At 39.8% G+C, this 16,947-nt stretch overlaps 1 protein-coding gene across 1 annotated transcript in view; it reads left to right on the top strand.

The window, feature by feature from the left end:
• The window catches only part of PHACTR2 (phosphatase and actin regulator 2), a 124,610-nt gene that overhangs the window by 81,356 nt on the left and 26,307 nt on the right, over nucleotides 1-16,947 (top strand). The window contains exons 2-4 of the mRNA XM_062488998.1: nucleotides 3,013-3,180; nucleotides 10,208-10,288; nucleotides 13,095-13,247. Coding sequence (XP_062344982.1) covers nucleotides 3,013-3,180; nucleotides 10,208-10,288; nucleotides 13,095-13,247 — 402 coding nt within the window. The remainder of the gene's footprint in view (nucleotides 1-3,012; nucleotides 3,181-10,207; nucleotides 10,289-13,094; nucleotides 13,248-16,947) is intronic.

Genomic DNA, 16,947 nt, shown 5'->3' with positions numbered 1-16,947 from the left:
AGTAGTACATGACCTGTAAAGCAAATAGTGTGCATCTGAAACATCAGTTTCCTGTGGATGTTTCAAACAAAAGGAGTAATAACTTTTGTAAAAGTCTTCCCATAAATACTCTGAAATGTAATTGCTGAAATCGTGGGGCTTTTTTCTGAATAGTTTATTAATTGATAAGATGTGCTAGCATGTGAATATATATGTATACGCATAATATTTATGCTTTTGAATATAAATAAGTTCTTTTTTCTAGACATATTACTTTATCTTAGATTATTTCTAAAGTTAGTCTGTGATACCTGGCTATGCTTATTCCTTATTTTAAAATGCATATTTCAAATGAGGGAATTGGTAGAAGGTCCACAGTTTAGTAAATTCCCAATTTTGAACACCTGTTGAACTCACTAGATAAATCAACTCCCTGCCTTTTACTGTCAGAAGGAATTATGTTGACATCTGTTTTCAAAAGTTTCCATCTTCCTGAATAGAATTATTGTCCATGAATTTCATGTATTTGCTCAGTTTGAAGCAGACAGATTTCTGTATCTAGGATGAATATTGTTTTCAGCGGAGGGCAGAACAGGGACCAATGCAAATCTGTATTTCTCTGTGGGGACCTATTCAGGCCTAATCCTCCTCAATTTCTGCTGGTAGGCACAGGGAGAAAAAAAATCTAGATAAGGCTTTCGTGACAGTGGTTTCCTGCAGCAGGCTATACTCCATGACCCAGGAGGATTTGAAAAAATCAGTGTTCTAGTGCTTGTAAGACCATGCTGTCTATCACCAGGACGCAAGCTCTTCACCCCAATAGCCCAGCCTTTCTGAGCCACTGGAGAGAGGAGCACGGGTTCTGTTCTGCTGCCTCAAGGGTGGGTAGCCTCTCACTCAACTGAGCTGATAATCTCAGTGCTTCTGCCAGTGAGATAATGCCTGGCTCCTGTCCCAGGAGAGAACTCTACACCCAACAGATCCTGGTCTCTTTTCTTCATGACTTCATTTCTCAGTATTTGGATTTTCTCGTGCTGATTTCACAGAGGAACCATGTGTTTCTGCATCCCTCAGCACCACGGGAATCTTGACTGGGAGGGACCCAGGAGGTTACTCGGAGCAGGACTGATCCTGACAGTAGGTGAGGTCAGCCCCACAAGGAGCTTTGAAGTTTTGCCTGGCTGATCCTTCAAAGCCTCCCAGGACCTGTTCCAGTGCTGCACTGCCCAACTCCTGGTGTTCTCCTTACCTCTTGCCTGGTTTTTCCTGGCTGCAAACTGTGGCACTCATCTCTTGTGTCAGCTGGAATTGCAAAGATAAATTTTGCTCTCTTGTCTTTGTACATACATTCCAAATAACTCTAATTCTCCCTTAGATCCACAGTTTACAGCAGAGGCTTCTGTGTTCCATAGGGGACTGCACTCCACAAGCAATGCCTGTAAGCCTGTACAAAAGTGTAATCCCTAATTTCAGACAAGGCACGCCTACAGGGTTCATTATGCTGCCCTATGCCTCTCTGCAGAGCTGCTCACTGCCTTTGGTGATATTCTCATCCCCCATCTCTCACCTGGCTTCTCCGGCTGTGTTGGGGGGTAGCTGATTCATTTTAAGGCAGTCTCATTTTATATCTCTCCAAGGTTTTCCTTTTTCTCCAGAGCAGAGAGGTGAGGAAGTTTATCACTAGTTTTAACTTCACGGACTTAAATGAAGTTATACAATGAGTCTTTCTTCCCAGTACTTTATTTCAAAACATTGGAAATAAAGTTTCTTGGGCTCTGTTTGCATTACGTCAGCTTTCTCACAGAAAAGATTTTTTTTTTTAGCATCCTGGATCAATCTAAAGCCTAGGACAAATATAGGACTCATTAAATGTCATTTGTATGAGAAACAGAATAGTAAGATTGCGCCATGATGTTATGTGGCTGAATATGAATCTTTTTAGCAGCTAGGACACAGGACCAGGATTCAGGAAGCTATTTGGCAAACATAAAATTAAACACTTAACAATTCTGTGCCTCATATTTTCCATGTGTAAAATTGGGGACATTGATATTTCTTTCTTTGAACAGATTTCTGATTTAATGATCTATGATTATCATTACTACTGTTCAGAGTGGCATCAACTCTCTTCTGAATTGATTATAATTAGAATGTTTAGATGAATGAAAGCAATTACAGAGCCTATATGCCACAAACAGTTAAGGCCATGATTAATTTTGTGTCTCTGAGTAATGGCAGTTACTTCATTGCTCATAGGAGTAAAATTCAGCACATTGCAAGTGTTTGCAGGACAACAGATGGAAGGCTTTGAGAAACCTTAGTTCTTAAATAGAAATAAATAATAGTAGATTTCTCAGGGAGGTTTTTTTTAACTGTATGCTACAGCATGTTGTGGGATGAGTCTTGATTTGGTTCACAAAACTCGAAGTTTGGCCATCGATGCAAAGTATTGGCTTTCATATAATCGAATATGTTTTTGGAGTAAGGAAATCCTTCTTTAAATTTTGGCTCCAGTTCAAAAGCTTATTGTTAAATAGGCTTTGTTAATAAGAAGCCTGACTCATGGCAGGCTGTGCTGGGAAGGACTGATTACCAGGGATATCAAACAGACCTGTTCCCATTCCACTGCCAGAACAGTTAGAGTTTGTTTAAGAAAGGATTAATTTTACCCAAAAGAAACAGTTTTTTGTTTTCACATTGCAAGGTTTTTGCTTTCTATATGATGATAGCTAGTTATTCAACTTTACCTAGGGTTGGGAAAAAGTCACCCAAACATATGTTGAAAGAAATTCTCCTGTGGTGATAGAAAATCACTGGACTGTGCAAATATGCCAGATGAGCATCATGAAATAAGTTCTGGACAGCTGCAGTTGAGGTGCTGAGAAGCAGTGAAGCCCAGGGCTGCCTTCTGGAACAGGAAGAATCCATGTTGATGCACACACAGCCTGTTTCAATCTGTAGTGGAGGAGTTTAGCTGTTGGGTGCTATTTTGTTTTCCATCCTTCAGTTACCTTTATTTCTTTTTTTATACAGTTGATGGTTTGGACAAAGCTTCAATTGCTAACTCAGATGTACCAGCCCCAGGATCCCAAACTCCTCCCTTCAAAAGGAAGGGCAAACTCTCCAACATTGGCAAAATCTTTAAACCTTGGAAGTGGCGGAAGAAGAAGACCAGTGATAAATTCAGAGAAACATCAGCAGGTATGTCTGTGGCCCTTTGGTGGCAAATAGTGGAAAACACTGTGATGGTTTTCCAGGGTAATATTTAAGAAGGTCTTTGAACTTGTTAGATGACAGGGATTATTTAGGCACGGTATTTGACATACAGAAAAACAGTTTGATCCTTGGCCTGGAAAAACTGAGCCTTGTTCAGCTTCTCTCTTGAACCTATCACCTAAAATACACAGCTGATTTGTTTACTATATCCTCAAACATATTGGAAAATCTCTCTGTTCTGGTAGTCAGTGACTTGTATTATGAAACAAACCTTCCCTTCATGGAGACAGAAGTTTGGGGGAGAAGCAGATGTAGCCATGCCCAGCAGAATGAGGATCAGCTCTGCAACTCCTGCCTTCATTGAGACTGCTCTGCCCCTTCACTTCACCACTGACAAGGCTGGAAGGATGGTCTGAGATCAAATGCTATGATGGAATTATATTCTGTCTGAAAAAGAGGGATATTGAAGGCTGGGATTTAGTTAGCCAAACATAGTTGTTTGGGGCCACCCGAGATGCTCTAGGGTGTCCTGGCTGCTCTCCCAGAAGGTTCGATATAATATTTGTCATCCCTGTGCAGACAGCTCCAGAACCCTGGGGCATCTGAAGTGGCTGTAGACATCCATGTTTAGAAAACTGAATGTGTGTGCATGTTTGTGTCACTGATCTAGCCAAACTTTCTCTACAAAAATCCCAAACTTCTGGTTTGGGATTCAAACATTTGATGTTGTGGTTTCCTAAACTTGAGTCTAATTAAGAGTCCAGTGAGCTTCTGTGTGCTCTTTAGATTCATTGCCACAGTGCAAGCTCCCTGTCTACTGTCTTCCAAGGCTGTAGGCAATAAAATCAACTCTAGTCTCCTGAAGTGTTTTGAGTAGGCTTCCCTGAACTCTTAGAAGTACACTGCTTGACATTTTAAACCCATACCAGCTCCTGACAGTTACAGCAATGAGCTCTGTGGTTTGACAGCAAAACTCCTAAAACAAACTTTATTTACACAAAAAGGAAGAAGAAGAAGCCGTTTTCTCTGGTGTCTTCATCTCTCCAGATGCCAACTGAAGTTTTGAACAGATTTTTGAGATCTTCAAATCCTTCTTTCTTTCCTTTTTCCCTTTGATTTTTTTTTCGTTTTCCCACATACCCTGCAACATATCCCCCACAATTTCTTCTACTACTGCAGTAAAAAAAAAATTAAAATCCCCTCAGTCTGATATCTCCTTCATTGCTTCCCATTTCCTTCAGCTTTCCCATTACTTTTATCATATTGCTGAAACAAAGTTATTTCTAGTTAATGACTCCTGAATGTTCTGTAGCTTCTCCTGCACAGGTATGTGGTCTTATATGCAACAATGTAATGCAACAATATAATGATCTTATATGCACAGCAATATAATGATCTTATATGCAACAATATGGTCAGACTAATGACCATTCATAAGCTGTGTATACAGAGATTCCCTAAACTTTCGCAACCTATTAGCACTAGTTAAATTGTTATGCCATTAAATAATAATGCATGTATCATTTTTCATTTTTTTTAAAAAAAACTAATATCTGGTAAGTTCATGTTAAAGATAGTTAACTTCTTATGTTGTATTGTCTTTCTTCCGAGGACCTGAATCCAATTTTGCAAGCATGCCTCATCAATTCTGATAATACCAAGGCAAAGCATGTGTTTGTATCTCTTTTACAAAAGCAGGAAATGAAGTACAAAGAAATTAAGGTCAACATTTTCAAAAGTGCCTCCTTAGATACTTCTACATAATTTGCTGGTCTTGTTCATGATCTTGTGGTCCCTCAAGACACCAATTTGCTTTTAAAATGTGCAGGGGATCACTTCCGTTTGTGTACGTGCTTCATGCGGGGCTTGGAACTTGAATTGAGAAGTAGTTTGAATTGCATTCATCCTACCTTAGATGGTCATTTCAGGGATCAATAAAAATAGTATTCCCTGTATTTCTTGAGGAAATAGACCCTGGACCAATGGAGACTGAGAAGATGCATTTACGTGGCAAGTTGCCCCTTGTTGCTTGCTTAGTGGGACAGCAGAAGAAACTTGCTCATCTGACTTGAGAAGGAAATGGGAAGACATCCATTCAAAATAAAAATCCTGCAGGATATCCTCTTCCTCACACTACCCAATCAGAGGTGTATTTACATTACCAAGTGGGGGCTGCGTGTGTGCCTGCCTCTTACGTGCAGGAAGCCCATTTCCTGGCCTGGGACCATGGGAGAGAGCATGATGATCCTCATTTATTGCCAGTTCTCTCAGCAGAGCTTCAGAGTGGTAATTCCACATGCAGCTGAAGAAAGAATTTCTTCTAAGACAGAATAAAGACAGACTGTGGGCTGTTGGAAGGAACTCTCACTACTTTCCCTGGGTTTTCAATAGGCTTTTTGAAATAGGTTCTTGCTATGGCCTTTCCAGGACATGAATCGTGGAGCGCTTTTTGTCTTGGGAGCCACTGGAAGATGCTTGTAAGCAGCAAATACCACAAACATCAAAAAAAAGGAGGGATGTTTAGATGTAAGATGTAATGTTTAGATGTAAGATGTTAGTATCTGTGCCAGTGTGGGAATGATGGTTGGAATTTTTCCCTGTAGCACCGTATTTTCCACTCTCTGTCTCAGAAAATCTATTCTCTGGGCACTGGCTGTATGCTTTTTGCCTAGAGGGCTTTGAAAATCTTAAGAAAAACAAACGTAAGATGCCATCATCCCAAGGGTTTCTCTTCTCTGCAATGTTTTGCTGCAAAGGAAAAGGCAGCAGTTTATGTCTTGGCACAAAATAGATGCCACTTCAAAGCTTCACTGCAGAAATATATACAGAGAGGGATCGGAAGGCAAGTTTAGTTCTTACTAGGTCAGAGAAAAATTAATAATCAGAATTCTCTCAAGCTTCTCTTGGAAGAACAAAACTAAATACTGGAGAATATCCAGAATCTCACAGCACTCTTTGAGTCAAAGAATGGGTCTTAAGATTGCCTGAGGTTTGCAGATGCTGATCATCACTAAGCAGTCTTCTTTGAGGGGATGAGGAAGGGTAGAGAGAAGCTGCTTTTTGAGGCAAACTGTTCCCATTATTAGTGTTACTATTATTTGTATTGGGCAAAAAAGCAAGTATTTGTTTTTTGAAGGGGAGTAAGATTTACTGGAGTAAATGAGGGCTGCATACAATACAGTAAATGTACATCCTTTCTGATGGTTACACCTAAAGTCAGGACAAGCTCTGCTTCTGACTGCAACAGGGGAAGGATTTTGACCTGGGATTTTCTGATTCTTCTGGAGCATGAGACTGGAGACTGCCTGCCTGCCTCACCTCAGCCTTCTTCAGTAGGCAAGGATTCATAACCAGTTACCCTCGCAGCCGGGACTGACCTCTTTGTAATCAATCTCAATACATACATGTACACAGATGGAGAAATTGTTCTTTCCATTTTATTATTGCTTAAAGTTATAAACATTGTTGGTGTTCATGTTGAAATTTTATATATATTCACACCTTTATATATACATATATCTATATGACAGACGTGTTGAGATATATGTATATATTCATGTAGATATACATATATATATATATACACACACACATATTGCAGAAAAGTTTTGTACTGATAGCATCAGCTGGTCACTCAGCCTAATTGCACTCAGAGTTTTAAGAGTCTCAGACAAGTCTGCTGAGCTAAATACTTTCGACTGGTGTTGTGTTTCAGCAAGCTTTCCTAAAATGATAGAGTTACAAAGTCAGGCATTCAGAAGCCAGGAAATCTTGGAATGGTGGTGCTGGACAACAGGATGGTACAAAATACTTGACTGTGTAAATGTGAAATATATTGCATAATCTAAAGTCTGCAGGAAACCATAAATTGTTGTGATGAGTCCACACTGACTAAATAGTACCCAGTATAAGTTCCTAAGTTGACAGGCTACTCATTCCTCTTATACAAGGGGACATATTTTTGCCACTTTGATTCAAATTAAGAATCTGCCTTTTTCTTTGTAGGAATTAAAATTATGATATTAGTAGTGAACACTAGCTTGATTTTATGTTCTTTCCATGAGCCAAATAATGTTTAAAATAGATTAGCTTTTCAAGCTGAATTAATTGAGCTTAATCAGTTTAAATAAAAACACCAATCATGGCTAGCATTTAGAAGATAGAGGACTGGGACTTAAGCTTCTTATCTGTTCACAAATTTTCTAATGTGTGAAATGGAGATAGTTATGTCTCAGGGTTGTTATGAAACCTGTGTAATTTATGAAATGCTTTGAGGTTTTTTTAGTTGAAGTGTAAGGTGTTCATGCCTTTTAATGACAATTGGCACTTCCCATGATAATTAATTCAATGCAGCTGTTAATTCAGTGTTGTAGAACTGAAAAAATAGATCATCCTGAAAACTAGAGAGAGACACTGATGGGGGAATTTCTGATTCAATGTTCTTAGGCTTGATGGCATTACTGTTTTCAAGAGGCATTGAATTTTCCCACAGATATGTAAGAGATCATCTCATTTCACTGTCCCCAAGAAAACAGATGTAAAAAGGAAGCAGAGAGAAAAAAAGAGTGGTAATTAAGTAATATTTCTAATGCTGAAATAATAATAATATTTGTAGTGCTAGCAACAAAACAAATATAAAGTGTGTGCATAAGGTGTTCATCCTTCAGGGCTGTGTCAGACGAGATTTCACCCTGCCTGTGAATGCATCTGCTCTCTAGAAAGACCAAGACACTCCATCCATGCCTGCCCACATGGTCCTGTGTCTTCATGACCCCCCATCTCTTAAAACAATCTTTGTGGGATGGCTTCCTTACATGAAAAACTCTTTGCAAGCCTAGGGTGCGCTCCTGTGCCCATGTGTGACGCACAGTTGCAAGGCCCATGCTTTAAAAAGTACAGGGGAGAAACTGGGAGAGCTCGTGACTAATTTAGGTGTGGGACCCAAGGCAGCCTAACTTGATCAGAGTTCAGGCTACCACAGTCTCCCTGAGGAGGCTGGCTGGTATTGAGAGTCTGCACATACACTCATGGTGAGAGTCTGCACACACACTTCATGCTGTCGAATGTGACTTGAATTCTGCAGAGGTTTGACCTCTAATGAACAGATCCCTCAAAGTACCTGAGTATATAGACAAAGACTTAATCCCAGGCTATATGTTCTCGAGCCATTAATGCTGGCATTTGTGAGCTTTTGATCTCACAGGCATGAGTAGCTGGAACAGGACTGGCCAAAATGTTTATTCCCTCCAGCTCTTCTGCCAGGAGTTGGTGCTATTTTGATGGGGAAATGCGTCCTATGTTGAGGAGCTGCTGAATCCCTGCACTTTGCAGTGTGAGAAGTAAACCTGGTACTGTACATTTGGGAAGCACAGAATCTGAGGAACTTTTTTACAAAATCATGTAATGATAGAACAAGGGGGAGTGGCTTTAAACTGGAAGAGAGCAGGTTTAGGTTAGATGTTAGGAAGAAATTCTTTATTTTGAGGGTGATAAGGCACTGAGCAGGTGGCCCAGAATTGTTATGGATGCCCCATTGCTGTAGGCATTCAAGACCAGGTTGGATGGGTTTTTAAGCAGCCTGGGTTAGTGGAAGGTGTCCCTGCCTATGGCAGAGGAGCTGGAATGATATGGTTTAAGGTCCCTTCCAGCTGAAACCCATATTCTGTCATTCTGTTCAGCCATCCCCTTCTCTGACAGACAAGGGGAGTGGGAAGCTGTAAGCAGTGATGCCTTCAGGTGCCTGAGGTCAGCCAGTCTGGTTGTGTCAGCAGCTGGGTACCTGCTGCTGGGAAAGGTGTTTTGCTGTGCATGAAGGACAGATTTCTCAGGAGAGCCAAATTGCCTCTCTCTGTGCCTTCACAGGAGCCTGTCAGTCCACTGTATGGCTGAGTCACTCCAACTGGGCTGGCACAAGTGAGATTAAACACTGCAAGAGGTATTATCACTCTGCATACAGCAATTGACTGACCCTAGAGAGTGTTTGAATTAGTTGATGAGACAAATAGCCCTATCCCATAGCATTAATAGGATGAAGTCCAGCACAGCCAAAGCTTCACCACATGCCCTCAGCTTAAGGTCCAAACATCACATGGATTTTGTATCCTTATATAAACAGAATCAAGATGGGAGACTACCTTTTCCTGTCAGGGGAGGCAGGATTTTACAAGTGATGCTCACATTTTGTGAACATTATGCACCATGGTTCCATGGATCGTTACAATAATCTCCAAGACCACTCCATCAGTTTGGGGATGGGATGCAGTGTGGAGCTATTCTATTTTGACATCTGCAAATGCTTTTCCCTATAAAATTATTCAGCATTTTTCCCATGGGAAATAAACATAATAATTAGAATGCTTCATGCCACGGACTTGGGGTTTTTGTGTATGCTGCTTCTGTTTTAACCTAAATACAGGATGCTCTTTTTTTTTTTTTTTTTTCCACAAAAGTCAACCAGCATTGATCGATGAGGATGTTATTTCCGTTCAGAACATAACTTTCTGGGTTCTGTTAAAGGTTGTTTTTGTTGTTGTTTTTGGCTTTTTGGGTTTTTTTTTCCCTTAAACAGCTTGCATGTCACAAGGTCTACTCTATGAGTTTCTTGCTCTGAACAGGATTTGTGTCTCACTACACAAAAGCTGTAGGAAGCAGATGGAGGTATCTCCAGCTGAGCTATCTAGTCAGTGGCAAAAAAGATACTTTTACATACTAAATGACTATGCTAGGATGAGTTCAATTTCACCCTGAAAATACCTTTTTCCATTGACCATAAAAGAATCCTCAAGGAGACTTGATGAGCTGAGGTTACTGGATCATGAGTCCCCACTTTCTGTGCGTGAAATTGCAGGGCAATATTTTCAGAGACTGTCCATGAAAACTCAGACCACTTCTCCTGCAGAATCAGAAAAAACAAGAGTTCTCTTTCTATGAAATAAAAATAGTTCTCTACCTTTTTATCACAAGCATCAGCAGTATGAGAATAAATCTATTCTTAACTGTGCTTTTTCTTTAGTGTTGGAAAGGAAGATTTCGACAAGACAAAGCAGAGAGGAGCTGATAAGAAGGGGAGTGCTGAAGGAAATGCCTGAGCAAGGTGATAATGCATTAACTAGAATTTAGCTACTAAGCACTAAACATGTATGATAAAGCCACTGTTGCATTGTTTGCACATAGTATAAATACGTAGGAGGAGACAAACTGAGAAGTGTGAGAGGTAATTTGGGCCAGCTGACAACTGAAGTCAAGGGATTCGTGTTCTGCAACTGCTTCTGCCATAGGTGCCCCAGCTGGCTTCTGGTCATACCCTGAAGTATTTTAATGCTCCCTGTAAATAATGTGACTTCTGTGGCTCCTGCTTATTGTTTGCCAGAAATTTTTCTTATTAGTGATAAAACTATTTTTGAGTTAAGGTCTGCTGTCTAAAGCCACTAGAGTATAAAATGAGAAATTTTGGCTGAAGAATTAGGAACACAGAAAAATCAATACAATGCATTTCAGGTATCAAAAAAGTACCAGTGCTGGGTTCATATGGGTCCCACCACTATCACACAGGCCACAATCACAAATGGCACCAGCATAAAACTGTGGGCAGGAAATCACTTGTTTCAAAATGCTTTAAGATTTAGTAACTGGCATTAGCCAGAATTTGCATTTTGAAAAGCATGAGTAAGCCAAGGTAGATACCTCTATGCTACATCCAGTTATGTTTCTAGTGGTATTTTCTCTAATATTTTTAATCTTTTATAAATCTACATCAAATAAAAGTCAAGTGAGTAAAATAATTTTCTGTAGCTTATAATTTAACCATTTGTCATTTTATCAAAGAGTCTTAGAACTCCACATTTACCAAAAATAATTTTCTGCTAGAAATTGTGTTTTTCTGTGTGATCTGAAGAATTAGTAAAGTATCAGTGTCTATGGATTGCATCATACACATTGATATTAAGAAGTAAAGGGTTTTTTGTTGATGTGTGACATCACTTGTCTATACAGAGTTTGGCTAATTATCAGACTATGACATTCAGCATAGCTGGCTTCTGCACTTGTCTCTGCCACTGTCATTGTCTTAAAACAAGACTTGTAAACTCTCCATACCTCAGTTTGTCCATTTGTGAATTTGCTGTGGGTATTGCCACCTGCTTTACTGGGGACCTGTGTGACCTTGTCCTCTGAAGGTTGTAAATTATATTACAGTTGGGACAGTTAATGAAATGTGGTAACTTCTCAGGCTGGTTACATTCTGAATATAAATACTATAATTTGTGATAAAAGTATGAGTACTTTGGTCATCAGTGTCCTTGACTCTCTCTTTCATCCTTAAAAGGGAATGGGACTTTGGATTCCTTACAGGGATTGAGCAAAGTTAGAAAAGGATATAAATATGAACAATTTTTTCTTGTTCCTCCCATATCAATCTGGTCTGTGTAATCTTCATCACATTGTGCTTCATGTTTGATGGAAATCATAATTTTTAAGGACATTTTGAAAGAATATGGGGTTGAAGGTGCTAAAAATGGAGAGGTAGGAAAGACAGTTGAAGAGTGTGAAGGTAGTTAGAAGGAATAACTATGGGGATAAAAGCTAAAAGAGGAAATTACATGGAGACTTGAAATGTGAGAGGTAAGAAATGTGAAGAAGTGACAGCATTTCACATGGAGTGAAGAAGAATGAAGTGGAAAGTGGCAAGTGCCACTTGGAGGCAGGAGGTGTTTGCAGAAGCAAGACGTGAATAAGAGGTGGCAGTGTCATATGTGGAGGCGGAGAGGAGAGAGTGGATTTAAGAAGCCCTGGAAGAGAGAAGCTGAAGAAACTGAATGTTGCAGTTAAGGTAAGTGTCAGCTGTAGTAAATTAGATAAAGTTAGCAAGGCAGAACTAATTTTTTTACAAATCAAGTTGATGTCAGTGTGTGGAAGATAATGAAACAATTACCTTAGTTGGAGCACCCAAGGTGGTAGGACAGAGGCTGCATAATTGTGTTGAAACCAGGGAAGTGCCAAACATCCAGGTCTGATAACACACAGCAAGGAAGAGAAGTGGAATTGCCACAGTTAGAGAAGATTCAGTGGGAGAAATCAGAAGAGATGCCATGTAGATTTGCTTATTTTTTGGATTGACAGCAAGAGTATCTTGCAGAAAGAAATTACCAGAGAAGAAAATCAGCAGCAACTTTAATGTGCATGGAACAGAGAAAGCTGTAAACCAGCAAGAGTAGCACTTTTCAGCAATATAGAGACAAATAGGAAAAGAAATAAGTTTTTCTCAGGATCAAAAAAACTCTCAAGTGGAGCTAGTCTGAGTAAGTGAGTAAAGTATCATCAGAGCTGAGAAAGAATTTGACTTGCAGAATTTAATTATGATATTTTATGGGACACAGGAAGACTTCACTTTGGCTCTTAAGACTGGATGATTTCTTTGTGGCATATTTTTATTACATAAATGGCCACATGCATTCTGAGAACTTTTATCACAATTCCTGGCTCATTTACATGCTGGGAGTTCACCACAGTAGTTCTGCAACTCTGCCCACCTGTTGTCCACTTTTGGAACATGCTGGAACATGTTGCAGCTTTGTTGTGGTCCATGCACATATTTCTTTGCTGTGTAAGCCAAAATGCAGGGAAAAGAGAACAGGATGCTCATGAACAGACATGGAAAAGGAAACCAGCATGTTCTTCCAAACCTACTACTGCAGAGGTATCCACCCAAAGAACATAAAAGCCTATAGAGTTTCTTTACAGAGTTACTTTCCAGAAAAGATCTACAGCCCGATGTTTCACATTTCAATAAGTCTTTCTGCTTTTCTTCCATACAAGCCTGAAAGCAGAGGCATGCTGTGTGTTGTAAGTTGGTGGTAAATAATTAATTAAACTAGGCAATAACTTTTTAATTTTCATTTCAGATGGTGATGTAACAGTAAATTTTGAAACTTCGAATGGACACACCATAACCCTTGGTGAAGAAACCATACAGGAAGAAAATATAATAAAAGCCAGTGGAAATAATGGCACTTTATCAGAGAAAGCATCAGAAGGAAAAACAGAAGATCAGAAAGGTAAATCAATGTATTCTTTGCAGATTGTTTTTTGCCTACTTTAAATATTAACATGTTCTTCCACTAGCACCTATACATGCTGTGAGTTCTGTTCTGCCACAAGGATGCCAGCAGAACCTGCTGAGAAGACAAGACTTGTGAAACACCAGTATTCTGTCACTGGTAGGCATGCCTTTTCCTGTGCATTGTGGTAAGTTCATAAAGAGAAGCATGATCTGAGCACAACAATGTGTGCAGGGAAGTTCAGTTTCTAAATTCACTGCAAGCCTTTCCTTGTAGCCAAGCTTTGGTGTCAGGTTTTCTTCCTATGAAAGAGCACACTGAGTACATATGCATCACCTTGCAGGATCATTGTAGAAGTGTCTCCTGGGTTGAATGTTCAAAAATGTTTAAGTCACTTGAAAACCATCTATCATTTTGAAAGTAACTTCAGCAACTCATTCCAATTGGTTTTCATGGAATCTTAAACACTTGCAGTCCAGCTCTTCACAAACATTCAACGGGCTGTGTCACTACTGCAAGCAGAAACTAAGCCATTTATGGAAAATGCACTTTATAGGGTTTTCCATAGATGAATTGTAGTAAATCCTGGTAATTATTTAGCAGTCCCAGGGTCCATCTTAATTTTGCTACCTTTACTCAGATCTACCTGAGTTTGACTCATAAAGGAAATGTTAAGATTAGTGTGGAATCACAGGATTTGAAGCAATTTTTATTTTCTTTTTCTACCATCTTGAATAATGCACCACTTCTTTCCCCTGTCTAAAAGTGTTCTTAAATACTATTTCATTTATTGGATTTTCCTAGCAGAAAGAGCAAAGATACAAAAGATTGAGACCTTCATGGCTGGCTGAAGCTGTGGAGGCAGGACGGAACAGCCTTTCCAAAGGCTTCTATTAAACTCTACTTAGTGATGAATGAGCCTCTGGAAGTTGAGAGGGTCAGTTCAGCTAACACAAAAATTTGAATTCTTCTCAGAGCTACTTAAATCACTTGAGTATGCAAAAAGTAGATAGATGTCCAAAGAGAATCTTATGAGATTTCTAGTACTTCCTGTCTCCCAACAAGGCAGAAACACAAGATTAGCCTTTGTCATGACATTTAAATATGTCTGTCTTGTGGTGCCAACTAGAACCAGATGTGTATTGGGTCGGGGAAAAGAGTTATAAAAGCCATGGAAAACTCCTTTAAAATGGTTCAGTTTAACTTTGGTGTTAGATCAGGCCATTTGTTATTTTGTGCATCACTAAATGCAGCATTTTGGAACAGTCAGGACTTGGAAGTTTTCCTAAGGTACAGTTTATTGTTTCAGAAATACACATTTCTAAGCATGTTGAAATCCCCTTGAGCTGACTTTGCAGAATGTAGAACTCCAGTGAAGCAGGAGAGGTTCAATATCTATTTCAAACATTTTATTAGACTCTGCACTCCCTGTATATTGTTTTGACCTTATAGGGAGAAATTAAAAATTATTGCTGTACAGGAGTAGACTCAGTACAAAAGTATAGATATCACTCCAGTCCCTCTCAGAAAATTAAAAATATATGGAGGAAGGAGAAGGAAAACAAAAAATGAGCAAAACTGGTATTCTAGGCTTCACTGAATCTCAATATGAGCATCCAGAAGATGCAAACCCCTTAAAGTATGCTCTCCTCTTGCACCTAAACATTAAGTTCTCCTATTAGTTAACATCTTGAGTCCCCTGAAACAAAAGGAGATAGATTTATTGCAGAGACCCCATAAAAGGCACTAAGGATAAATTTGAGGCGTCAGAAACAGTGTTACACTGTGCAAAGCAGTACAAACCACCCCACAGTCATCGTGAATACACTTCAGTTATTCTTTATTTATAGCACACTAAGCAAGAAGGTGAGCCAGCCTGCTGAACTCAGTGGAAGAGTAAGGCTCACAGCATCTCACCTGACATTAACCCTGGGTGATTATTTTGGCAGATGCAGTAGGTTTGCATTACACCCACACCCACTGGCAGAGTGAGGAATCAACAGCGAGCACCAAAATCAGAGCTGAAGCAGGCATACTTAGCTCACTGTCTTCTGCTAAGAGCATAAAATGTGCTGGTGCTTCAGATCACAGCCCTCCATCATGAGAACTGAGACAGGTGGATTGAATACTAGCTGACAGTCAGGAGTAATGGCTGCAAGAAGTTAATCTGTAGCACGGCTAATGTGAGGCTTCTAAAGTCATGAACTCTTAGATGTAAATCTTGAAGGAAGATATATACACCTTCCATGTTTGCAAGACCCAAAGACAGGTTAATTCCTGCTGCTTAGTGGCATGGTGTGCTGCATTTCCAACTCCCACTGAATCCAAGTTTGCCAAAAAATGCATCTCAGCCTGGTGAAGTTATAAGGTTATTTTAAAATGCTCTTATGAAATTATGGTGGTCTTTATTTGCCCTCTTGTTCAAATGGGTCTCAAAAATGGCATTCTCATATCAATGTGATGACTGCAGGAGCCAGAAGCTTAAAAAGAGCACATGATACAGGCACGTTGTGATAGTATGGTAAGAGTTGGCAGCAACAGGTTGTAGAGTGTGGAATATATTAGGAGTTAAAACAAGTTAAAGGAAAAACATTTTTTCGGCATGAGCTGTGGAAATACAGTATCCACAAGGCAAACAATAAGCTCAGCCATGCATATAAAAATGAGTAAAGCAGAAGCAAGTGAAGAAGACTACCCCTGAAAGCTGTTCCCCTTGCTGCCAGGCAGTTCCATAAGTTGTGTATCCATCTGCTGCCTATCAGCTCACAAGTGCCTTATATATGTGGGGAAAAATTATCTTGGGCAATTTAACAGTATAACTGTTACTATTCGTAGTAATGATGACAGTCATACAAGCAGGATGTTTAAAAGGAAATTTCTCCTTTATGGCAGGATGATAAGAAATGAGTGACAGTTTAACATAAAGCAGGTAATTGATGTATAAAGCCTTGCTGTTGAAAAATCGGACTAATCTTTTTCTGAGATCATTTATTCATGTTGTGTTTGTTCTGGTTGACTTCTGAATTCTTTTGTTTTGACTAAGGAAAGTCACTAGCATCTTTTGCAGAAAATAAAGAGCTAAACTATAGCTATTTTATCTGTGAGCCTTGCAAGGGATACAGAGCAGCAAGTAGACAGGCAGCAATATCAAAGGACACCCTGCATGTCTGGGCAGCAGACTGAAATCTCCCGCTGTGCCTGGGCTCCTGAGCCATGGCATGGGTCTGTAGGATCCCCAGCAGTGCCCAGAGCTCCAGGTTCCAGGTGGGGTGTGAACATTAAAAAGGGGATCCAAGAAGTCTTTCTGCCTCCTGCCTCCTGTAGCAGTCTTGGACGAGATCAAAAGCCATATCAGTAGAGTAGGTGTCAAAATTGTCACTGTTTGCCTCCCCAGACATCAGGACATAGCATGGCAATGCAGCATGCATGTTGCACATGGTAAAGCCTCCAGGTACTGTGTCAGAGATGCTTTCCTTCTTTCAATCCTCCCAGGATGTATCTGGAACACAGATGCACAAGAGAACCCCTTATTTGTATCTGAGCTCAGTTTTTAAACTTTGGTCTTACTCATTTTTGTCAAAGCAAGCTAAATTTTTTAATGATTCTTGCAGATGGTTCCAGATTTCATAGTTAGCTTGGGCTTGAAGAAGTGAAAGGCTCAGTAACCATCAGCAAGATACTGCCTGGAAAAAAAACA

The sequence above is a fragment of the Cinclus cinclus genome, chromosome 3 (genome assembly GCF_963662255.1).
Source record: "Cinclus cinclus chromosome 3, bCinCin1.1, whole genome shotgun sequence".
Taxonomy (NCBI): domain Eukaryota; kingdom Metazoa; phylum Chordata; class Aves; order Passeriformes; family Cinclidae; genus Cinclus; species Cinclus cinclus.
Note: the sequence above shows the minus strand (reverse complement) of the source record. Positions and strands in the feature narration are given on the sequence as shown.